This window comes from Rhinolophus sinicus, linkage group LG06, assembly GCF_036562045.2.
Source record: "Rhinolophus sinicus isolate RSC01 linkage group LG06, ASM3656204v1, whole genome shotgun sequence".
NCBI lineage: Eukaryota > Metazoa > Chordata > Mammalia > Chiroptera > Rhinolophidae > Rhinolophus > Rhinolophus sinicus.
The window spans coordinates 29,341,778-29,366,863 of record NC_133756.1 but is presented as its reverse complement, the minus strand read 5'-3'; the positions used below and the strand labels follow the sequence as shown (position 1 = coordinate 29,366,863).

Sequence of the window (25,086 nt, the reverse complement as noted above, 5' to 3'; positions counted from 1 at the left end):
CTTGTGCCTGGAATAGTGGCTGGCATGTAGAAGACACTATTTTTATTTACTGATTAAAAACAACTACAGCAATGGCCTCTTAACTGGTCTCCCTGCTTCACTTCTTGGCCCCTGCAATTTATTTTCAACAAAGCATTCAAAGCGTGTCTGTTAAAACCTAGGTAGTATCACCCCTCTGCTCCCCATCTCACTAAGAACAAATGCCAAAGTCCTTCCAATGGCCTATAAGAATCTACATTACTTGCCCTCCAAGCTTCCAAACTCATCCACTTTACCTGTCTGACCTCACCTCCTCTTACTTTCATTCTGTTCTCGCCACACAGACCTATGGCCTCTTCCTCAAATATGCCTGGCTCTACTGACTGTTCCTTCTGCTTGGAAAGTGCTTCCCCCTACCGTCTCATGGCTCACCCTCTCACTTCTGTTCACGTCTTTGTTCAAATTTCCCCTTCTTAGACAGGCTTTTTTCCGACCATCCTAATGGTAGTTGTACCCTCTCCCCACTATTCTCTACCCCTCTGCTTCGCTTTCCTGTGTAGGATTTACATACCACCATCTTACATCATTCCTATCTAGTATACTTACAATTCGTTTATTGTCTTTCTTTCCTCTCTAAAATAAAAGCTTCATAAAGATCAGAAATTTTTATCTCTTTCACTTCCTGCTGAATCTAGCACCTAGAACACTGCTTGGCACACAGTTGTTGGCCAATAACTATTTATTGAATGAATGAAAGAAGTGATATTCTCTCACTGGGCACCTAAACCCACAAAGGTAGTTTATCAGTGGGAATAGACCACGTCCGTTGTGAATGCCTCTTGCAGGTCACCCCTTCTATTTGTCATGATAGCCTGAAGAGATCTGGCGTAGTATACCGACCTTTCTCCTAACAAATCAGCAACATAAAAGCTCTCCTTGAGAGAGAGCAGGACTGTTATCTCCACCTTTACTCCTCTGTGTGTTTTTTTAGGGCATTGGTAAGAATTTTTTCCCCATTAAAATGTATTTTTTCATAGGCAATTTTCCCCCCCAAATCTGCCCTACCCCTGTCTTTCTGGCCACGGCTGCAAAGTTGAGTATTGGTGCCAGAAGCAACTGATTAGTTTAAAAATACACTCTGCTTTAGGCTGCAATCCATTTGTATTTCATTACAAGAGGATATTAAAATGACGCCTTGGACTTTTAACTGTCTACAGCACAGCACGTCTGTCACCCGAGTTCATCCTGACAATCTGCCCGGGAGAGTGGGCAGAGCACTTAGTGTTATTCCCATTAACAGACAAGGGAGTTAAGGCCCAGAAAAGTTGCTAATACAGCAGACCCTGGGCATGATTTCCTATTTTTATTTTTAAACTCTTTTTATGTGAAAATCAATTTCGGACATACTGTTGGGATGTTGAACATCTGTACTTAATACCCTGTCATGATGTTTCTTCTTGCTCAAGTTGAGCTCTCATAAACTGAGAAAGATAAGCAGGATCCAACCATCCTGTAGTTTTAATTTCTAAGAAAGCACATAATTTATAAAACTATATTTTTATCCCTTAGTAATGCAATTTTAGACATACCCCCAACCTATAAGCTGGTTTCTGAAGAAGTCCTACCTTCTCTCTCAGACTTAAGACACCAGAATGTTACCCCTACGAAAGGGCTTAGCAGTCACCCCTTCCGAAAGAAATCTTTACCTCAAGCCCTATACCTGGGCCAAACTCCCTCCTGTAGCAGCCACGCAGGCCTTTGTCCCAGCGCTGGTCATGTAAACGACCCATTTACCAGCTGTCTCTCTCTATAAAGCCCAGATTCCCTTAACCTGGGATTAATCAGCTCTGTATCCCAAGCAGTTAACACAGCCCTTGGCGCATGACAAGTGCTCAATATATGAAGGCTGAATAAATGAATGAAGAGAGGTAATCATCAAAATTGCATGTTAAGGGAGGAGGTGGGGGGTACGTCACCCCCGCTATTTGTTCCCTTCTACACACTCATGGCCCCTCTCCACGCCCTCACTTATTGTAGAGATTGGAAGTAGAAACTGGATGTAACTCGTCCCACCCCTTCCTCACTTCTTTCTCTTAGAGAGATACATAGCCATCTGGACCTCCATGCCATCAGCTCTACACGGGAGGGCAGACTCCTGCGGTGGCCCAGCACTGCCAGAGACTAAGCAGATTTGTCTGTGTAATTCGGGGTTTCAGTATTAGGAAGCACATTTGCCCATAGTTATAAACTAAATTCTCTGCTAGTAGAGGTTATAGTCTCGTCTTCTGTCTGATACTTTCTTGTGTTTTATCAATTGGTTCAGAAATCAGGGCATGGAAGAGGATATTTTGTGGGGGTCTTTAAATTTCTTTGCAATGTGGACCAGTGGGCTTTGAGATTTTTAATTTGAGAGGCTTCTCCTATGCCATAAATGACAGATTCCCAGACTATCACTATCTTATTAATAAAGGACAAGATGGTAAGATGATATGTTGCTGTGAAACAACATATTACTGTGAATTCAGCAAACCCTAGAAACACCCAGAAACTAAGGGATAAAACTCATGATGATAAAAACCTTTCTATACCATCAGCAGAACATTCTGTTTTGTCTACAGTCCTAGAATCCTAAGATTTAAAAAGTATCAAATTACCTATATCAAACTTTGGGCCTCTCTCTCTTGATATGCTGCTTTTCCCGAAAATCTGTAAACACTGTTCTAATAAATATGCAACCATATGAGCTGGATCTGCCAAGACCCCCTCCATACTTCTTCCCATAACGTTGAAAGAATGTTTGCGGCTGGGCACGGAGGATGATAGGTATCTTCTTATACAAGGCATTTGATTCAATCCATGGAGTGGAGTCTGGAAGTATGAACTCAAAGGCATCAACCTGAGTAAGGTGCTGAGTAGCTTCTACATGTCTTCAAAACATATCTCATCATTACCCCAGCATGGAGCCTTCCACTAGGTAAAAGTTTTGGCAGATAGTACAGTGCTCCAATTTATTTGGTGGTGGTGCTTATCATGGCTGATTTCACACAACCCTGCCAGGTAGGTATTATTACCCACATACAGATGAGAAAACTGTGATTCAAGGAGAAACTAATGATTTGAAAGGTGGGGATTTGAGCCCCTATCCTTTGGACTTCAATAACTGCACATGGTATTTCCAACTGTTGCACAGTGACTCAGAAAAGCCCCATCCCCATTGCTGGAAAACACACGATGAATGCATAAAATATTGAATTGGTCATGGAGGTGAGGATATGCTTACATAGAATAGGTAGAATATTACTACGAGGATTTCAAAGAACTGTGTCATTGTCTGTACAGATAGGGAGAAGATGAACAGAAAAGTAGTAGAAAGAGGCATGTACAGGGCACAATAAGCAAGTGGCTGCCAGTCTGTCAGCCAATATCCCCAGTGACTAGATTTTTAATAGAGTGTGGGGATGGTTATTTCTCTGACTTGTTTGAAGATGTTACACGAATACACAATAAGCAGGACACACCTATGAGCTTCTGCTTCACAGAAGCTTCTTTTCTAAGCTGAGCTTCCAAGATCTGTAGACCAAGCCTTGCTTCCTATGTCATTGGACACTCAGGTTTTCTCCTTTGTTGAAAAGTGTTGAGCCACCTCTTACCAAGAAAAGTTAAGTCTCCCCAGAATTGTTCCTGGATCCTCAGTTTTTCTGCTATAAAACCAGAATCCATGCACGATGCCATTCACTTCTGCATGTACTATCAAAATGAATAAATACTAGAGAACCCAAAGCTCACCCTCAGACACATGTCCACAAGGGACTCTAGATATTTTGGATTCAGTGTCCCCAGAATTAAATCCAATGAACACAGTGTCAACTGAGGCTCATTTTTCCTCTTTGGCCCTTTCCCTCCTGCACTCAATACCATTATGTCCCCAACACCAAAAGTAATAAACCTGAGAAGCCTGGAATCATCCTCCACTGTACTCATCTACCTGGCTATCTATTCCCAAAGCTTATGTCTACAAAACACCACTTCTCGAGCTTCCCTCCATTCAACTTCTACAATTGCTGCTCAAGTTCTTGATCTTACATTTCTTTTGTGGTCTACTCTAATCTTTCCCTCAGTAGACTCCTTGCATCCAGTCTCACTTCCTTTGAAGACCTCCTTAAAGATCTTCTCTCCTTAGGATCACTGTCACAGCTCATATCTTTTCCTACACTCTGATCCCTCTGTAAAGCTTTAGGAAGGTGCTTATCACCACACCCTTTGGTGTGTCGTTAGCTAGTCCATCCTTCACCTGGGAACTCTGCCTCGAGCCATCATGCTTTTTGTCATTGTCCCAGGTACTAATAAAAACCAATTTTGTGTGTTTGAGCTGTTTCTATCCCCTTGTCATCTCTAAAATATCAGTAAATATCGGGAAACCTGTGCTCCCTCTAATTCATCAAATAATGATTCCCATCATCCAAAAAAAGTTCTGAAATCCGATATTGTCTGATCACATATTCCCAGACCAATCAGAGAAGAGCCAAGCACTCTCTTCTCTTTCCATCCAATTTTACCTTTTATCTACTCCCCCTGCCAAGCCTAGCCATGCAGCTGCCATGGCTACTAGCTCATCAGATCACTTCTGCCAGACTCTTGGTGAATGTTCAATGCACACATCTTTGAATCGTAATATTGACTTAAACTCTTTTTTTTCTAATTGATGTAGGAGATGTATAACCTTTATACTCATCAAGTGCATTTCTCTTGGACTATAAGTTATTGGAAAGCAGGGCTCTACGGAAGCATGAAGAACTTTTTGCTAGTAAAAATTCATACAAATAGATGCTATTTGATGATCATAAGGGCAGCATTCAAAGCCACTCAAATAATATGCAAAATTTAATCGTTTATAACTAGATTTCAGTCCTGGGCATATAGTTACAGTATTTTATATACCCAAACACCCAGTCATTTCCACATCTGGTGTAGTTAGTAGTACCTGAGGGTGGTGCTCAGTTGGATCTGGGCTTGGCTCTGCAAACTCATGCTGCAACCATCACTGGGGATCCGTGCCTATCACTAAAGCCTGTGCAGTGAGGGACCAAGGTTGGGTGTGGATTCTAGTGCCTAGAGCTGCATCAGTGACCGGCGCCTGGTCTCAGCCATACTTACTTGGTGAGGTGGGGGAGGCTGCACCTCCTTCTGTTGAAGTGGTCGGAGGCTTTGTGTCTGGCACCGGCAGAGGCACAGGCCTGGCCATCGGTGGTGGCGGCGGCGGTGGCAACATGGGGGTGGGAAGGAATGGGTTGTGCACTTTGCCTTGGCTACTCCCGTTGGGCTGCAAGAGGGGAACAAAACAAAATGCACAAGAAAAGGAAGAAACAGACACGAACCATTAGTTTCTTCTGAAAACAAAAGATTCCTTAGGTACCTTTTATGCAAATTACTATGTATTCTCGCTGTTAGAATTCTTCCATTAGAGCATATGGATGAAGAATTGCTGGGTTGTTTTTAAAGCATTCCACAAAATACAGTCTTAGGCACACATGCGCAATGCATCCTAAGCTTCTTTTGAATTACATTGACCTTCTTGGCATCTGGTTGTACAAAATGACCTGCTAGCTTTTGCTCGAAATGTTTCAATTCTGTATTAACTGCTACCTTCATCATTCTCATGATTACTAAGTATTTATTTAATATTAGGTTGGTGCAAAAGTAACTGAGGTTTTTGCAATTATTTTTAACCTTTTAAACTGCAGTTACTTTTGCACCAACCTAATATATGTGCTTTATAGATTGCAGAATTATTCCATCATGTCTATTTATATAGATATAATGAAGTTCTCTAAATATGCTTTTGAGATAAAAAATATTTTATTTTCACTCCTCAAAGTTGCTATTATATAACATTTAATAAATATGTTAAGTGAACATAAAAAAATTTCTTACACATATTGTATAACACCGGACACAGAAACTTTAGAATTCAGCTGTCAAAATTCTGCTAAGAAAAAATATCACTTCTAATTTTGATTTAAATTATATAAGCATATGCCAGAAGAATCATATTTATTTGGCTGCCCGATGTTAAAACAACCAAATAACAGCTCTTTAACAAAAGAAAGTTTCCCTCTGAAGAAAGCAATAAAATCCATTTTATTTTCAAGTTTTTCAAAATGGTCCCATGAAGAGAACTGACTGAAACCCTGTAAAATTGTGATCAAAATGCAAAATTGGGCATTTGACAGTTATAGAGGATGGTGTCAAGACTATTAAAAAAAAGTTAGAAATTTAAAAGTCACATGCTTGATCTTGAGCCTGGTGACCACTTCAGCTTTTTCATGGTTTCCCAAGTGGCCTGACGCCAGACTCCACTGACACTATTCAACCAACAATAACAGCTCCTATTTAGGCTATAGTCCCAAATCAAACTTCAGTTGAAGGAGATGCTGTTATCCCAGGCTTTTAAGTTTAAGTTTAATAATTCTGCAGAGGCAGTCTCACTTCCTCATCAACATTCACTTATATATTTAGTGTTGTTCCTCAAAGACTATCTCGTCTGACCATCAGAATGTGGTGCTTTCTTGCCAACAAACTTGCCTGTGTGTTATTTCTGAGTGGGCTAAAAGTCCATAAGTGAACTCTTTAGAATAAGCCAAGCAAATGAATACACAAGCAAAAAAGAAAAAAGGCACCATATTGATTTGTTGTCTAGACAGAAATGTATCTGCTAACACATCACCAGACATTAGTCAAAGCTGCCTGTTCTGTCTCAGATATGCAGAATCAGGTATTTCTGCAAGGGAAGAAAATCAGTGATAGGGCCGTGTGATGTGAGATTCTAAATTAGGTGATAATAATTATAGGTAACCTGTGGCTTCATGTGCAGTTATTAGGGGAAAAGGAAAATCCCGTTTGGCTTTCTGCTAGTCACTATTTGTTATTCATCATTACTATTATCGGCCTTGGGATACAGCTCTCCATTGTAAACATTCAGTTCTATATTGAAATAAAATTTGTGATTTTTAAAAATTACTTTAACATTTGGAATATTATTTCAAATAGAGGTTGTTTGGTTTATTTGAGAAAAAATAAAAACATTCATTTGAAACTATTGAATACTGTTCAGCTTTATACAAAGATAAGTGGGAAAGATAACTACTTGCAGAAATAACAAACCATAATAAACTGTACTTCTAGCATCTTGAGTTCAAGTACTGGTCAACTTGATCTAAAGTGTTAGAAGACTGTATTTTTTAAAAATATCAACTTAGTTGATCTGAAACATCTGTGGCCCCTTATCCCCCTGCCTCTCCCTACTACCTCAAATCATTATTTAAAATTATTTGGTCTTTCTATTTGGTTAACTGTGTGAGCCCTAGGGTTAGTATGCATGAGGTGGAATTATCAGCCCACAGACCTTAGAAGGTTATATAGTTCACCCTTGAGATGATTTATATCCATAAACTTGACAGTTGCGAACATAACACAAACACTGTTTTTAAACCCTGGCCAATCACTCTTAGAGTAAGTTAACTTTCCCACAATCTAGAATAAATATGACATTTGCCGGCAGTCAGTCAGCACAACATTAGAGCACAATGTCACATGGTCATAAGGTTTCCCCTTGTTATTTTTACATTCAGTTAATATTTCTAAAGAAATTGAAAAAAAAAAAAAAAAGAGGTTTCCTTACATTGAGGAACCCCACCTGTCCAGCCTGCTGACCAGCATCAGGGCAGACAAGTTGGACAAACTCTTTCAGCGTCTCCTGAGGGTGATAGCGGATGGCTGGGTGTGAGAAGTAAGGCCCAGGCTGCTGGATAATGGGTGATGTCGGAAAATGAAGAGTCGATGGGGTTGCGTGTGGACTTGCTGTAGGAAAAGAAAACATCAGAGTTATGAAGAGAAAAAGGTGCTTTGCCACAGCTTTTAAACCTGATTCAACTTCCTTTTTTTTAAAAAAAAATTTGTTCTCCTCACCCAATTCATAGTATTGCTCATGTAACTGAATTTAACACTGGATAGGTCTGATAGATTTTCTTCTTTAAGGCTCTAAGACAAACATGGAGGTTAGATTAGGGTAGAATTGCAAGCTGTCTTTCTATTTTCAGTGGACATGAGTTATAAAGGCATTAATAATCCTTGGTGAAGCTGAAGATTATTCATTACCTTAAGAGCCTTTTTAATGAAGCAAGCAATAAAAAATGTATTTGGTAGATTAGACCTGATTTAACTGACATTACATATGACAAATTCTAGTTTGCACATATGGATCCCCTTTCATGCTGAGCTATCCATAGACAATAATTCATTGTTAAAGCTCTTATACCCCTTTCAAGGAAATTTCTAGGGACTAATTCAGGATGAAATTTTTTTGAAGTATGTAGTAAATGATCACATAATGAACCTGTGCAATTTGGGTGCATCACTTTACATGGAAGGTTTACGTCGCCCTTTTTTGCCATTTCAAAGCCAAACTCAGAAACGCATACATGTTTTACAGTAGGGGAACTCACAGGCTGAGTAGGCAGTGACCCCTGCTAAACTGTTGGCCCTCTGCTCATAAAAGCTGATAAAAGACTCAGACAACTATTACTCCCTTATATTTGAACCCTGCCAAATTTCATTGGTACGAGAAGCTTACATTAGATTAAAAAACCTATGTGAGATGCTGAATAATTTTCCTGAGACACTTCTGCCCTTGAGTTGGAAGGGTGATTTATAAAACCTGCTGCAGGATAAGAGCCACACATGGGAAAGACTGAAGATACTCAAACCGAGTAACGCCAAGATAGCAGCTCTCACTTCTCAATGAGGCTCAGAGACACAGCTCCCAAATAAAAGCAGATGAGAGTATTTATCTTTCCTTACTTTTTGCGGTTTAAATCGTTAAACTCAAGGAGCCCCTGCAAAGAGAAAACAAAGGAATACCCAAATTTTTGGAGAATAAGATTTTCCTAATACCGAGAGTGACTCATAAAACTGAAGAGAAACATGAGCAAGACAGGGCACACCTTATACCACTATCCCATTGGTATGGCTGAGGACTTAAGAAAGGATGCATACATATTGATCCTGGGTTCTCTGTTCTTTACTGGGATGTCTTCAGAATTGGGGCACTTTCTGACTAATAATTGGAATGGATAGGACTTGAGGTTCAGAATGGCATCTGTAGTTTTTAAAGAGTGGAAATGGTGGATTGGAGTAGAAGCAACAGTCCAGTCCATGCTTTGCAGATGACCTGATGGGACCCTTTCATTCATGCAACCTTTAACCTATCCAGCAAATATTCATAGGCTTCTACTTTGGGCTTCGGATACAACATTGAGGCAACACAGACAAAGTTCTGTCTTCAATCATACAATGGAGGGCATCTTGAATATAATCTAGTCAAACCAGAATTCTTGTCACCTTCCACCCCTCATACTTGCTCTTCTCCCAGTCTTCTCCATTTTAGTAAATAGTTCTTCCATCCACTTAATAATTCAATGCCGTATCCCCAGAACAGTTTCTGGCACTCAATAAATATTTGTTGAAGTTATAATGAATGACTGAACTAATGAGTGGTATAGGAATGAACAAAATCACCATACAAATAAATGTAGACTTAAAACTTTTCCTCTTTTTTTTTTTTTTTTTGCCACCTGCCAAAGAGCCAGGGAGCTTGTAGAAAAACTGGTCAAACTTAGGCCTTCATACACAAATGATAAATCTTGGGATCTATTATTGCCTCTGAGTTAAAACTCACAAGCTAAAAAGTTAATTGGCACTGGTCATCTCTTACTCTGCCAATTGTGCTATTGTCTTTAAAGAACCAAAGAGATTTTTTCTCATCTTATGTGGTATGTTCTTCACTGCTGGTAGCAAGAAACTTTGACCCAGTGCCCTACATTTGATGGAATAGTTTTTAGTTAGGGATGGAATGTGGAATTTTCCAACTGAGGCTGGGAATGCACAGAGCATAACAAAATGATACATTCAACTTTTGCAGCTTGTCAACCCCCAAAGGTGGCAACCCCATTGTCAAGAGTCCCTGGGAAGCAGACCTCAAGTGGCAAGGCTGCAGGTGCTCAATAAAGTGATGAATGATTGTTAGATTATGAGTGGTGGTGGCCAACAGAGAACGCTGCCTCAGGGAAAAAATTCACTTGAGCAAAGATCGGGCAGATTAAAGTTAAAGAAGCTTAATAGAGGAAACAATTCAGTAGGATCTTGGAATCCCTCCCTTAATTGTTAATAAATATCCTTGCCCTCTTTTTGTTGTTGTTGTTGCTGTTAAATATGTACAAGAAAATCATTAACAAGTTAAATTTAGACTTAGTTTCTTTGTTACATTTTACTAAAAAATTTATTCACCTCCTCCTTGTGGCATAGAGTTTATTTGAACACAAACCTGAGAATACATGGAATTAATTCTACAATGACTGATTTATAAGGATCAATTAATTCTTAATTAATACCAGGAAATAATTTAGACTGTAATTCCAATTAGACAGTCGCCAAGTCTGCATTTCAAAGGGTTATCCTTTACAACCCCTACTTTCTCATGCCTGGACTTTCTGGTTCAGCCATTAGTTGACTGTAGAACTGGATATAAATCATTCAAAATACTGAGCTTTAATTTCTTCCAACAGAAAATAGTTGTGTGAAAGACACTGCAAAGTTCTGTTCAAGATTTTGAAATATATGCTATTTTTCTGGATACCCTGCAAGTAACAGCCTTTTACTGAACAATGAGAGCCATCAGGTTCCTCCATTGTTCTAAAGCTCAGACTTAAGATTTCAGCAATGTCAAAGTTTTCCTTCTTTCCTATTTCTTGTTTTCCCCCTTTTCTCTTGGATTCAATGCTTTTAGGGTGCCTAAGTTTTTGTCTTAGCAGTCTGAAATCATTTTAGAAAATGTCAATGGGGCTAAATGAATCAAGCAATCAATCATTCAATCAGTAAGATTCATTAAATGTTATTCTGAGACTGTCAGAGCAGACCCTATAAAAGAGAAACTACATTATGAATCTGGCTTGGTGCTAATGCAAGGCACAAGGAATGGTGTGAGTCCAAATTTCTGATGGAGAAAAACATCTCTTATGGATGTGTGTGTGTGAGTAGTTGACACAATAAAAAATTATAGCACATTATGTAAATGCATATTTAGATCCTTTAAAATGTGCATTATTTACTTGAGAGTCAATAAAGGCTTTTCTCAAGTGGTTACAGTTTATTGCAGTGCATCCATCTGTATCCATGTTGATGTTAATACAATTTTGTGTATTAAAAGGCCCTGCAAAATTGGCTGCTTCTGGGGTCTAATACTCTTAGTACCCTAGGCCAGGAGCAGCAGTGTTAGAAACACTCCCCTCTGGATGGATCTCACTACTGGTTTAAACTTTAACCACAGGCCAGACTTGTTTAAAACAACTGCTTGGGCTTTTCACAAAGAATACAAATAAGATGAGAAGGAAGGAAATTTGATCAGGTTTCTTGGCTGGAATGGCATTGCATACATATTCTGAACCAAGTTGCCAAAGTGAAAGAAACGGAGAACCAGAATTTCCCAAGGGTGTAGGGCTCCGTTATTTATTACAAAATGATCATATTACTGAATACTTAAAAAAAAGAAAGAAGCAGGTCAGGCAGGTTAGTTGACTTGTTTACACATATACACCCACCCAAGTCTTTAAAATACTCTCTTGGTTTCAGTTTGCAAGAGAAAAAATTTTAAATTAATACAATTGAATATAGATAGATAGATATAGATAGACACAGTAGATATACATACATACATCTATCTATCTATATCTATATAGTTAATATAAAAATGTTTCCTCCTTTAAAGTAAAACTGATTAAGACTGGGGGAGGAGAAGGTCAAGGTCATTACTATATTATTGTGAGTGCTGACAGACTTTTATGATCCAACAGTGATTCTTAGTCTAAGAGTCCACTGTATGGAGGTTACACGTGCTTTTAGACACATATTCTAGCTCAAAAAAGACGATGCCAGGGAGGCATGGCCACATAGGTTTGAAACCTTGCATTTCGTTCTAAATTTCTAAATTTTAGGAAAGAAAAAGAGATAGAATAAAGCAATCCCTCCTTACCATTTTCAATGGTTTTGCCAAAACTCAACCTCCAAGAACTCTAATAACCCTCCCACATATTTCCTCAAATCAAAATTTCATGGGTTGAAACATGTTCTTCTATTTAACCCTGACATTGTCTTAATTGCTTTATTCATTGTCCATAACCACTGCAGCATCTCACAGATTGGACAGAGACTCAGATTCTTTTCATGTTAGCGTTTGCTTCCTGGCACCAAACCTTAAATCCTAGTCTCTCTTCTATGGGAAATGCCGAAGAAAAGCTGTCAAGAGGGTGGGGCACAAACACTAAAATGTAATCCCCCTTCAGGTGCAGTGTGCTCTGAAGGCAGCATTGCACACGGCCTCCTTCCCCCATAGAACGGAACAATCACTCCTAAGCCCTGGCATTTGCAAAACTTCACAGCCTTACCATTAATCAACACTAAGTTAGTGGCAACAGGTGAGCGTCCATACTGTTTCTTTCTGTTAGCACCATTACAAGAAAAAGAGACTCATCTGTCTTCAGCAGAAAGATGTTCTTTAGACAAAAATAACCATTTCCATGGAGTAAAAGGTGGCATTGAGAACTCCTGACTACTCATATTTAGAAGTAAAGATTTTAACAAGGCAGAGCTCTAAAAGGAGAAGAAAGTAGAAGGGGGAAAAAATGCACTTAAAAAGAAAAAAAAAAAACATGCCTTCTATAAGGGCAAATGGAACTTCAATTGTTTGGGTTGTCAACTACTATGTATTTTGCTTCTTCAGAAATTCAAAACCACAGTATATAATGCCATTATAGCCTACCTAAAGCGGAGAAATTTATCTTAATGGTCCATAGCTATCATTTATAAATCATGCATGAGTCAGACCTGCCATTTATGAAAGCTTAGAAGTTTGGTGTTACGGGATTTATTTTAACAGAGAGACAAAGAAAAAGGAATTGGCAATGGGTTTCAGAACTTTAGGAGGCAGAGCCTTTTCTAAATAACAAACCTTTGACTCAAGACAAGCCAAGGTTTTCAAAACATATAGTGAATATTGCTAACATCACTGAGATGTGTGTGAAAGGACCTGGATATGTCAAATGAGAGAAATATATGACACTGCATGATGACTTGGAAAACATCAACATTTTTATATTATTGCTACCAGACAAAGTGACTTTATGCTACAGGAGACTTCCAAGATGGTTGATATATTCTACTCCATTTGAATTAAGGGGATCTTCAGGGTGGAGATCAAATTCCAGTGTCTTTTGGAAAACATGGGAGAGAGAGGGAGAGAGGGAGAGACTGACCAAGGTCTTTAAAAATTTTTATTGAGATCCATTTGAGCTACTTAAAGACCTTTCTTGCTCAAAGACCCTGGCATATAGTCGAGACCAGGAGTTGGCCAACATTTTCTGTAAAGGCCAGAGAATAAATAGTTTAGGCTTTGCAGGCCACATGGTGTCTGCTGCAATTACTCAACTTGCAACTGTAGTGCAGAACCAGCCATAGATATTACACCAACAAACGAATGTGGTTGTATTTCAAAAATAAATTTATTTTCAAAAACAGGCAGAGGGCTGGATTTGACTTGTGGGTGCTTTGCTGGCCCCTGGTGTAGACCCACATAATTCCTGTTCACTCTCCAAACACCTGCAACCCTCTGCTTTTGAGCTGAGCACCTGACAATCACTGCTCCTTCCACCTCTTCGCTACCAAACCATGTCCTTGTCCCAGCAGGTCTTTCTGCTGACGCCTCACCTGTTTGAAGCTTTCCAAAGCAATGTGCTTGCTTTCTATATCTCTGCTAACTATCCACGGTCACTTTCTTTTTTCTTTATTGGGAGTTCATACCTTTAGACCACCTTTACCCATTCCCACCCACCACCACCACCCCACCCCCCGTCTGTAGCTCTTTGACCCTCTTCACCATTATTTAACATGCTTTGGTCTGAGCTGGTTTCCCATACCTGTGTGGGTATCACTTCAAGTTAAATGTATGAGTCAGAAAAGCCGAGTGGTATAATATGAGGACCATGGGCTTTGGAGTCAGATAGAGATGGTTAAATTCCAGCTCTATCATTACCAGCCATTGCTTCAAATTTCTGAACTTCGCTGATTCAGTGCTGCCATCTATATAATGGGGCTAATAATACCTCATAGGTTTGTTATGAGGATTAACCTAGACAATGCATATAAGGCACATGGCATAGTTCTTGACTCCATGGTTAAGTGACCAATAAATAGCTTCTTTTATTGGTAATACCATTACAGGTAAGGGTGGGATGGGAAATGAATAAATTGGAATTTGCGCCTATGTGCTAGGACCTGTTCCTATTGCAGAATACACAGTGGGAAGGAAGGGTAAGAAAGAGCAAGAAGTACCTATCGCCTATCTGTCTCCTGGACAAATGAACACATAAATATTGATGAAAGAGGATGTATTATCAGTATGGATATGACATGAGGGTCTTGAAAAAAAATTCCATATAACAACAAAATGTGAAAACAAAGCAACAATAGCAATAATTTTGATCTAACAGTCATAGATAAAATGGCCTATATAGGTTCTTTTAGACCAAATATACGTTAATCCTTACCTTTGCTTAAATATCAGACTCTGACACTTAACCTAGGAAATTAGAACTATGGGGCTGTCTCCATTTACACTCTATTTTCCCCATAGATTTGCAATCCTTGAGTGTCCATACTGACCTACCCCTTCACCATGTAGACGCCTGCTACCCAGGCCCCCTTTCGTCCTAACCACATTCTGAGAATGGCCTCCACACAGCGTCCCCAAACCCACATACAGTGGAACTCTCTATCATTTCCCTTGAAAGGCCCACCATGTTAGTTATTGAAAGTTATTTATCAGAGATACATGTTGAACGCTAAAAAAAAAAAAAAAAAAAAAGTTATTTTTAGAATATCTGAGGCTGAGGTACCTTTTTGGAATATTTTCCACTTAGATAAAGGGACTTGGGTTTTAGTTTTGTATCTGCCACTATTTATCTTAAAAATGTGGGCAACTTCTCTCCTCCAGTTCTCTCACACGCAAAGTGAAGAGTTTGAACTAAACAACTGCTACAGTGCACGTTATCTTTCAATTCTAGTGGGCGTATAGAATTCAGCCTCTGGGATTATTACACTGATAAATAATTCAGTACAATTGATGCATAGTAATAACACTAATATCTAAAAAAATCTAAAATAAGGGAGCACGCGTCATCTAAAAGAAATTTTTAAAAAGGTTTCTGGGATATTAAGTTCTAGGGTATATGAGACTCAGGCTCTAAGATGACTTCGCTTGGGAAGGTTGTAATATTTAGAGTTTTAAAAACCTGAGTGTGCTAGTTCAAGCTCTGTGAGACAGAGCGCCAGCCTTTGGATGCTGCCAGAACCTCTTCTCCGAATATACTATATTTTTGCATCAAATGCCTAAGCTGCCATGATGGATGATGTGAAATGCGTTCAAACACCACACAACAGCCGGGATTATTGGAGATACTAAGAGTGGCTGTTTAATAAGCAGAGTTGACAAGACTCCAGTTCCAGGAAAGGAACTTGAGCTTTTATATAATATGCAAACAATATTATGAAATAAGAGATGAAAAATAAAAAACAAATCCAAACACTAAGGGGGAAAAGAACTCCCACCATAGGTGGATGATTACAGAGGTTAACAGAAATAGGCAGGGAATCCTCTAATGACCTGTCAGAAATGCACTGGAATCATAAACGGCAGCCCCGCAAAAGAAAATTTCAAAAGTAGAAATCTGTGGAGGGTCTCTAGCCTCTCAGAGGATTACCAAGGGCTGGGACCTGTGCTGTTTGCAGGTCCTTGCAGACATTAAAAAACAAAAGGGCAAAAACAAGCAAAAAAAACCCCCTGCCGGCCCCCTCTCCATCCCCTCCCCACAATCTCAGGATGACAAAACCCCCCCATTGACTTGTAGCACTCCCCCCACCAAATTGTCAGGTTCATATTGTAGTTTAAGCCCCCATTTCTGAGCTGTATGATTACTAAAGCATAGGTTACTTTCAAAGTATCCTCCTGAATTCAAAATATCTTCCTGAATTCACCCCATAGAATTTAAGAATTTATTCCTACTGTTGATAGATTTCCTACAAGGGGAGGATGTATGAGAAAAATATGCGCAGTGTTTGAAGTGTTTGAAGTCAGGGGATCAAGTTTTATTTATTTTTAATTTAATTTAATTAAAGTTTTTCAATTACAGTTGACATTCAATACTATATTAGTTTCAGGTGTACAACATAGTGGTTAGACATTTATACACTTTATGAAGAGATCACCTTGATAAGCCTAGTATCCATCTAACACCACATAGTTATTACAATATTACTGACTATATTCCCTGTTCTGTACTTTACTCAGGATTCAAGTTTTTATCCCAGGTTGGGTATCAACTAGCTCTGTGCCAGCCTCCTATGCTCCTTAGTTTCCCCTACCGTGAAATGGAAATTATATGTCTTGTATGGGTTTTAGAGCTTAATTATTCTGAGTCGGAAATCATTCACTGCCTATGTTAATCTAGGCAGTTATTTAACATTTCCACGCCTGCTTTGCTTGTGTGTAAATTAGGTAAAATAGCATGAATTAAAACTTTTTTTCTGAGGATTAGAATTAGTATATATAGGTGCCTAGTATACAGTGGGCTCACTCATTTAAAAAGTATGTGCTGACTATGTTATACACCTGAAACTAATATAATATTGTATGTCAACTGTAATCAAAAAATTTTTTAAAAAGTATGTATTGAGAATCATTATATGCCAGACAGTATGCTGAACTCTGGTTTATTTATTATTTTTAGAAAAGGTTTTTTTTAGAATAAATTAAGATATGTGAAAAGTAATCAGAATCATACAACGCAATGTGACAACATAAGATAATTAGAAATCAAGATTTGAACTGTTTTCCCATGATAGAAACAGTATGGAGGTTCCTCAAAAAAATTAAAACTAGAACTATCTAAGGATCCAGCAATTGCACTCCTGGGTATTTATTTATCTGAAGAAATCCAAAACACTAATTTGAAAAGATATATGCATTCCTATGTTCACTGCAGCACTACTTACAATAGCCAAGATATGAAAGCAACCTGTGTCCATTAATAGGTGACTAGATCAAGAAGAGGTGGTACACATATACAATGGAATATTACTTGGCCATAACAAAGAATGAAATCTTACTGTTTGCAACAACATGGATGGACCTAGAGGGTATTATGCTATGTGAAATAAGTCAGATAGAGAAAGACAAATACCATATAATTTCACTTATATGTGGAATTAAGAAAAAAATCAACACACAAAACAGAAACAGATTTACAGATACACAGAACAAACTGATGGTTGCCAGATGCGAAAGGAGTTGTGGGGGCAGGGTGAAAAGGGTGAAGGAATTACGAAGTACAAACTGGTAGTTACAAAACAGTCACAGGGATGTAGAGTACAGCATACTTTGGAAGATAGTCAATGATATTGTAATAACCATGTATGGTGCCAAGCCCTTTCCATATGTCATTTCACTGCCATCTCCTATTAAAGCCTTAAAATTTTGTACAGGTGGCAAAACACAAGCTTACACAGATCCCAAATGGCTGGCCAGGACTCGAATTCTATTCTGGATGACTCCACAGCCCATGCTGCTTCACTGCACTCTGCTGCTCCTATTTGAAGTTCTTTTCAGAGGTCAAACGGTTTATTTCCTTTCAGAATTTTTTGTTCATATAGGTCCCTTATTATTGTAATACAACCTGGCAACTCTGATGTCCCTCCAATGTGTTTTCCACATAAGAGAAAAGGAATTGTTTGTGGGGGGGGGGGGGGAAGCAAACGCCATTTAACATGAAGAAATGGCAAATGACAAATGTAAATGTACTTCAGAAACACACATTTAAAAAACATTCCATACACGTGATTAAATATGCTGGTTTTGATAACACAAAGGATGCCGCAAGAAATGGGTGACTGTGCTTTTACAACCACATTACTAGGACTGTACATTCCCATTTTGAATAACCCCTTTTGCCTACATGGATGATAAGCTGATACTACATAAACATTGTTAAAGCTACAGTTCCATGCTACAGTAATTCACTTAACTTTAACATGATTTATGGATCTGTCAATAGGGGAAGTTGAAAACCCTACACTGAAGCTTAAATGTGAGCTTCATATCTAAAACACCAATTTGTGTGTGTGTGTGTGAGAGAGAGAGAGAGAGAGTGAGAGAGAGAGAGAGAGAGAGAGAGAGAGAGAGAGAGAGAATTCTAAGGGACAGCAGCTTCTTTTGTCAAGATGAGTTTTAATCTAGGTCTACGTAGTTAATCACCCTATTCTTTCTGGCTCTCGCCCTGGGGGCATTTTGCCTCTTTAAGGGATTAAAGCCAATTGATTTCAGTGCTCTAACCTGTCCTCTTTGGGACAACATATTAACATGATTCCACTGCAGAAGAGCTCTCTTCTGAAGTTTGCTGCGGGGATGACAAATTAACCCAGCAGGGTGTCCCACACATCTATCTCAGTACAAATTATTAGTGTAATAGAGCTTTTAGTTATGCATTTATCTAGTAATTATTGAACGGTTACACAAAACCAAGCTGAGCAGCCATGGCCCTTTATGAGGTTCGCTCGGTGGGTGGCCTTACAGTTAATTTAGGGTAGTTCTCCACTAAGCAGTTCACTTGCAGACAAATTAGCTAAACAGCCTTCTCCTTTAAATATTTTCCATGTCACAGTGAAACTCTTTACAATACAATAAAGGTACAGTTTTAATTACATGCTTCCTGACTTTTGTTTAGTTCTAGTTTTAAAGCATTTGCTGGCATTGTTTTTTTCCTTTGGCTGGCCAGTAATAGCTGGTTGTAAGTATCTGGCTAATGAATTTAATAATTTCCTGAACTGGGACTTAAAGGGCCTTTGCTGAAATGCTGCTTTTCCTCTTTACTATCCAGTTGCTTCAAATCCCATTGACAATGTTTCCCATTAGGCTGGGCACCCACACTTGAGCTAACCTTGACCAGTGTTCACAAGCCCTGCTCCTGCTCTTCTTAACGCTCTTTAAAGGTGGCACTTGTTAGGTCTATGACACCTGCATTTAAAAATCAATTCTGGCAATTGCTTTTTTTAGAAAGACAACATAATGTTTTCTCAAATGACATACTCTCATAATAAATAAACACCTTGTGTCTAGTGGCGTATTATTTCAGCACCTTGTTAGCAACAGGTACTTAATTGCTTCTCATTCTCCTGAGATGATTCAATTGCACTAAACCAGGGGAGACAAATTAGATTCCGCTCCAATGAAAGGAGTGCCAGCATATTCTACAATGAGGTTAAAAGCTTTCCTAAAAGGCAGAGAAGTTTGAAGATATGACACAAGAAGGCGAAACAAATTTGCTACTTAGGTATAGAGGACTATGCCAAAGAGGGGTGCCACGGTTATGGCAGGAAGAAAACACCAGGGTATATTCCTTCTAGAGGGTCCTTATCATGGACAGAAAAATGTGGACTACCACAGTAAACATTTTATAAAAAGGGGACTAAATCATTTGGAGCTCAGCATTTCTCTTAAGTACTATAAAGGCAGAAGTTCTTAATTAATACCAAGCAAATACATATTGAGCCTTTATCAACCTCTCTCAATGCTGCCAAAAATGCATGCACTTGACTATTATATCAAGATTACACAGGACGTATGGAAACTTTCTTTCTGTTTGCCGTCTTTCTTTATTCCCAATTGCCTTCAGTCAAATCCATATACATTCATTCACTTATTCAACAAATATTTATTGACTGTTTTCTGTATGCCAGGCATGAGGCTGAGAGATGCAGGGAGGAAGAATAAAGACTTGGTCCCTGCTCCAAGGGGTCCTCCCACCTAGTAATAACTGTCTCCTTCCTAATTTACCTCTCCTTCCTTGCTCCTCTTATAGCAATAATGAATCTACACTCCTCCAACCGTTCCTGGTGATCTCAACTTCCTGGAAGATGATCTTCATTCTCATAATTCTCTGTAGTATATTTTTCTTGGCCCAACGGGGAGATCCTGTTAACTGCAGACCCTCAGATGTTTCATCACTAAGAGCAGGATCCCCGTTTGGGCCAAGCACATCATGGAGTTAGAGAGGTTTACACAGAGTATAAACTTTTGACTACCTCTCCAAACAAAAACTGGCATGATTCTCTGAAGGCTGCACAATAAATCTCTGACTTATATGGCTAGTGTTTTAGTATATCTTACCCATATTTCCAGAATCAGGGCAATTTGATTTCTAAACTTCCTTTGTGTATATATATTTTTGACTCATAAAGAAGTGGGGGTTTGTATACCTCAAGTCCTCAGTACTTAGTTATCTAAAAGCCTGCCTTGTTTGCTGTGGCTTTGTGTTGCATGCTTGCAATGAGAAGGTACTCTGAGAATAGGGGTTAAGTCTTATGCTTGCTTGGACTGGCACAGTGTCAAATGACACAGTAGTTCTCTATCAGGAAGCCCCTGCCCCTGACAGCACCCTGTGCACCCCATCACAGCAATATAACTGCTGGTCTTGTCCTGTCATCCACCAGGAGGTAAGCACTCTGAGGCCAGAATCCAAGCTTCTCTGTTTATTCAGCAACTAGTAGAGCACCTTGTACATTGTAAGTGCTTGATAAATATTTGTGGGAAACATTAATGGGTCCTCAGACAGTAATGGGAGTCAGCAGGGTAATTTTAATATGTTAAAAAACCCAAACTGACATCAAACATTGTTTTCTGAAGGGACATGCACATAACAGAAACCCTGCATTATTAGTAGCCAGCATTCATGGGGCTAATAAAAAGAAAGGTCAAGTGATTTGTTTATAGCTGTTATTAAAAAACAGTGTGATAATGTGGTTATGTCATGCTTATCAAAAGATCTAAATGGCTATGTTTTCTCTTTGACTAATAAAAAATATAAAAACAAGCTGTTTTAATAAGTGCATTTTATTTCTCCCAATAGGGTAGAGAAAGGTAGAAACTACTGATAAGGTAAAAAAAAAAAAAAAAAAAGCACTGCACTAGAGACTTGATTTCTAGTCTTGGCTCTAGCCAGCTCAGGTAATCTGTAAGGGTAATACGGAATACTTACTGACTGCTAACCATTATATGGCTCTTCTATTTATACACCTCTAAAGCCCTCATTTTATTCAGAATGGCAGTATGCTCAGCAAAAAAAAACACCCAAAACACAAACCACTGGATTTTCCAGCCTCCCTTGCAGCTAGAGGTGATCCTGTGGCACAGCTCTGACCATGCTGCATAAGATTCTATAAAAGGTGGTAGAATGAGCCAGTAGGCACTTTTTGCTCTCACGCTTTCCCATCCTTCTGGTTGGAATGCAGGTAAAAGGCAGGAGCGCAGTGACTATGTTGTGACCCTGAGGTCACAGCATGAGGATGACAAAGGTAAGGGAAGCACAAATATTTTTTTCAGTTATCATGAATAAGATAAATTTTCAGGATTAAATACTTTAATATGGTTGAAATTTCAAGTACTGGTAACAGGAAGAGTTTGAAAGCCCAATCTTTCAACTTAAAGTGCACAGTAATTATAATAATGTAAAACGACATACAAATGTCTTTACTGAAACTTAATATCTTCCCTACTCCCCAGGGTAGTCCAAAATACTTTAACCCCTTCCCCTAATTTTAACTACATAGGCGGTAAAGTATTATCCCCATGATACAGATGACAAACTGAGGCCACAAGGTTAAGTGATTTATCAAAGCCACAAAGAAATCCAATATCAGAGAGGAGATTCATTTTAACAAACCACATGTCTCTAGCTTCACAATGATGACAACAGGTAAGTGATTAGAACAGCAAAAAAAAAAACAAGAAAAACCCCAGGGTTTTCATAGCCTATCTCAGCTTTACTTACATAATCTTGCAAAAGTTTTCTTTGGATGAAAGGCCATGGTTCGTCCCCATCTTGGACATTCCTTATAAAGAAGTACTTCACAAACTCCTATACATTTATCACCCTTAGTTCATGTGAATCAATGAGAACCTCTCGGTTTCAGGGAAGGAAGGAATGTCTTTTGTATACATTTATGTGCAATTTAAATACTTTTTCGTCATCCAACCAATACTTGTGCACAAAACCCTGGAGATGCCCAAAGTGTAAGTTAGGCGCCTTCCTTTCAGAGATTTCATTCTGGGAGAGCGATGAGACATGTACATGAACTAACAAAGCAAGACAACGTTGGTGGAGGAAATGTGCAGACATGGAAGGCCACAGGAGTTTAAGGAGTATGAGGTGATGGCAGCCTGGGTGGAGCGGAGGAGGTTTCATGTAGAAGGTGGTACTTGAGCGTGTCTTGGGATGGGTAAAATGTTGCTGGGTGAAGGCAGCAGGGACAGCATGAGATTTTCAAAGCCTGGATGAAAATGAGTGATTAAACTGTTTACATGATCTGAGTACATACTCTCTTTCCAGGCACAGTGTGAATGACTACAAATACATGATTTCATTTACTCCTTAGATAACACAACTCCTGAGGGAGAGCTTATGATCTCTAACTTTTAGATGAGGAGCCTATACCTGAGAGAGGCAATGTGCCAGCTTCACACAGTTGGGAAAAGTGACGTACAGGATTCAAACGTGGGTCGCGTCCATGGGACCCCTGAGCTTTTGTGCTTAACCACCATGGTAAGCTGCCTCCCCTTAAAGCCCTTTATTTCCACCTTTGCTTTGCAGTCTTCAAAGAGAGGTTTCCTCTGTAAAAGATGGCCACCAAATTTCCAAATACAGTTTACGTTTGCAGTGAAAAATAGGGCCACTGTGTTTTCAGTGGTGACCTTGCTTTGCTGTAGCTCTGTTAAAATATCACCTCTGGTCTGGGCACTGAAATATGTTACACAATTATTGCTTATGAACTGGTGTTTGTCTAGTCAAGGTATTCCCATGAAAAATTTTAAGAAATTTTAAGGAAGGCAGCAGAAGTCTTGCCACCTGAGTGTGAGAGGTGAATATACTATGTGACTATGAGCAAAAGTGCAGTAAAGAACATCCCCCTCCCTGTGCAGGCCCTTTGGAACTTTGATTGTCTGTCTGGATTCTCTAGTGATGTAAGTTTCAGATTGGGGCAACTCTACACAATAAAAGGCACATGTGAAGTTGAATTCTCCTTTATGTAGCCATGTCACATTTATACCATACTGGTTCCCTCAGTAAGACTTTCCCTCCTGAAATCTGGCCTCATCTTCCTAAACCATCAATTCTTTGTCCCAGATGTGATGTCATTTCAAACATTCGTTTTCCAACTGGCTCAGAGACTAATAGAAGGCAATACGGTACCGGTAGCAAATATTTCTTAAATAATGAAAGGCTAAATACAAACCTTTACAAATTATCTCAGCCCAAGGATGTCTTATGTTAGCCTGTCTCAATTCTATGACTCTTACCACAAAGATGGCACGGAAGACTTTCATCTCAACTACTCCAATTCCCTTCACCAGACCACTAAGGGGGGCAGGGTGCAATAAGAATGGGTACCTGAGTAGACTTTCCAGAAAGGAGAACCGAGGATGCTGGGAACCATCTTGAATTCTGGTGAAAACAAAGAATCTTTGGTATTCCATAATTCTTGAACTAGGCATCTTTCTCTTTTCCTCAAAAACAATTCCATGATAGGAGATCAAAACGCATTGTTCTAGAGCTAAGGAGGTCCACTCAGGTTCAATACAGCGTGGATCATTTTAGCATGTGTGTTTAATTGCCTAGCATGAAGAAGCTCCCAATCATAGCATCCATGGGTAAATGCTAGAATCATTATTATTATTTCTAGAACTATATGGTTTTAGGCAAGACTCATAGATGGCACTCTTAGCATTTAGTGAATAAATGATAATACATGCACATTGCTTTATGCTCCTCAAAGAGTCTCTACAAGTCTTGTTTTATTATAGTTTCTGCATAAGAGGTTGGGAGGAACTTAGCAGTAGTATTGTCACCATTTTATTGGAATATTGGTGAAAATTCCAGGAGGTGAGTGGAAAGGCAAAGAGGCAGTTGACCCATTCTGCATTCTGGGACTGTGTAATCCAATTCTGATGCAAGGTTTTCAAATTAGAATATATACATATTTCTTCTCTAATTATATCATACTCACATACAAGTGAAATAACAGGTGAGAAAGTTATAGCACATTGTTCTTCCCAGTCCTTATTACCTTGCTACACCATGAATTTTTCCTTTGCTTGGAATGGAAGCAACTTTTAAGATTTGACTTCAAAGGTATTTACACTTTGAAATCTCTTTATCTGATACAAAGTGATTAAGTAACAGCATATTCCACATCATCTTCTAAACACTTATTTTCTTGTACCTTTCTCCTGCACTGGACTGTGTACTCTATGAGGACAGGAAGTTTATGTTTTTAATATTCATTTAGCATTTAGAATATGTTAACCCAACAATAAAAATGATGAGATACATCACATGCCTTATCTCCTTGAGACCAAAAATCTTTCAGATCAAAAGGGTTTCACATCTCTTCTTTTCCACCAGTATAGATGCTTAATGAATGTTGACCTTGAGGATAATATCACAATACTACCCCATTTAAAGAGACTCATTCTGCTGGGACTGTGTAATCCAATTCTGATACAAGGTTTTCAAATTAGAATATATACATATTTCTTCTCTAATTATATCATACTCACATACAAGTGAAATAATAAGTTGAGAAAGTTCTGTCAATGATCATAAGATATTTAAAGATGAAACAAGTAAGTTTCCATAATTGTGGGTATAGAAATTGCTTAACACAATAGTCAGAATACTTATTTTCTTCATCGGGATTTCTGTATGTGTGCGTGGGGCAGCCTTCTCAACTGCCATATTTCCCCGACATGCACAGAGAGTATTCATGAAGGGATTCAGATTTGTGGGACTAACAGTGAGATTAATGCAAGAACTATCAGTTTTCCCAGGCGTATGTCAAAGTAGACGAGAGACCATAACTTTCTAGGATGTTTTACGATACCAGCTGGTAGATCAC

At 38.9% G+C, this 25,086-nt stretch overlaps 1 protein-coding gene across 12 annotated transcripts in view; it reads right to left on the bottom strand.

The window, feature by feature from the left end:
* NFIA (nuclear factor I A) overlaps positions 1-25,086 on the bottom strand; it is a 561,924-nt gene that overhangs the window by 49,167 nt on the left and 487,671 nt on the right. For 5 of the 12 annotated variants that reach the window (XM_074334806.1, XM_074334804.1, XM_074334809.1 and 2 more), the window contains exons 8-10: positions 23,580-23,633; positions 7,658-7,836; positions 5,134-5,299 (exon numbers count right to left, since the gene is read on the bottom strand). In XM_074334806.1, the coding sequence (XP_074190907.1) occupies positions 5,134-5,299; positions 7,658-7,836; positions 23,580-23,633 (399 nt within the window). The remainder of the gene's footprint in view (positions 1-5,133; positions 5,300-7,657; positions 7,837-23,579; positions 23,634-25,086) is intronic. The other 7 variants (XM_074334807.1, XM_074334811.1, XM_074334810.1 and 4 more) reach the window with 3 other exon arrangements.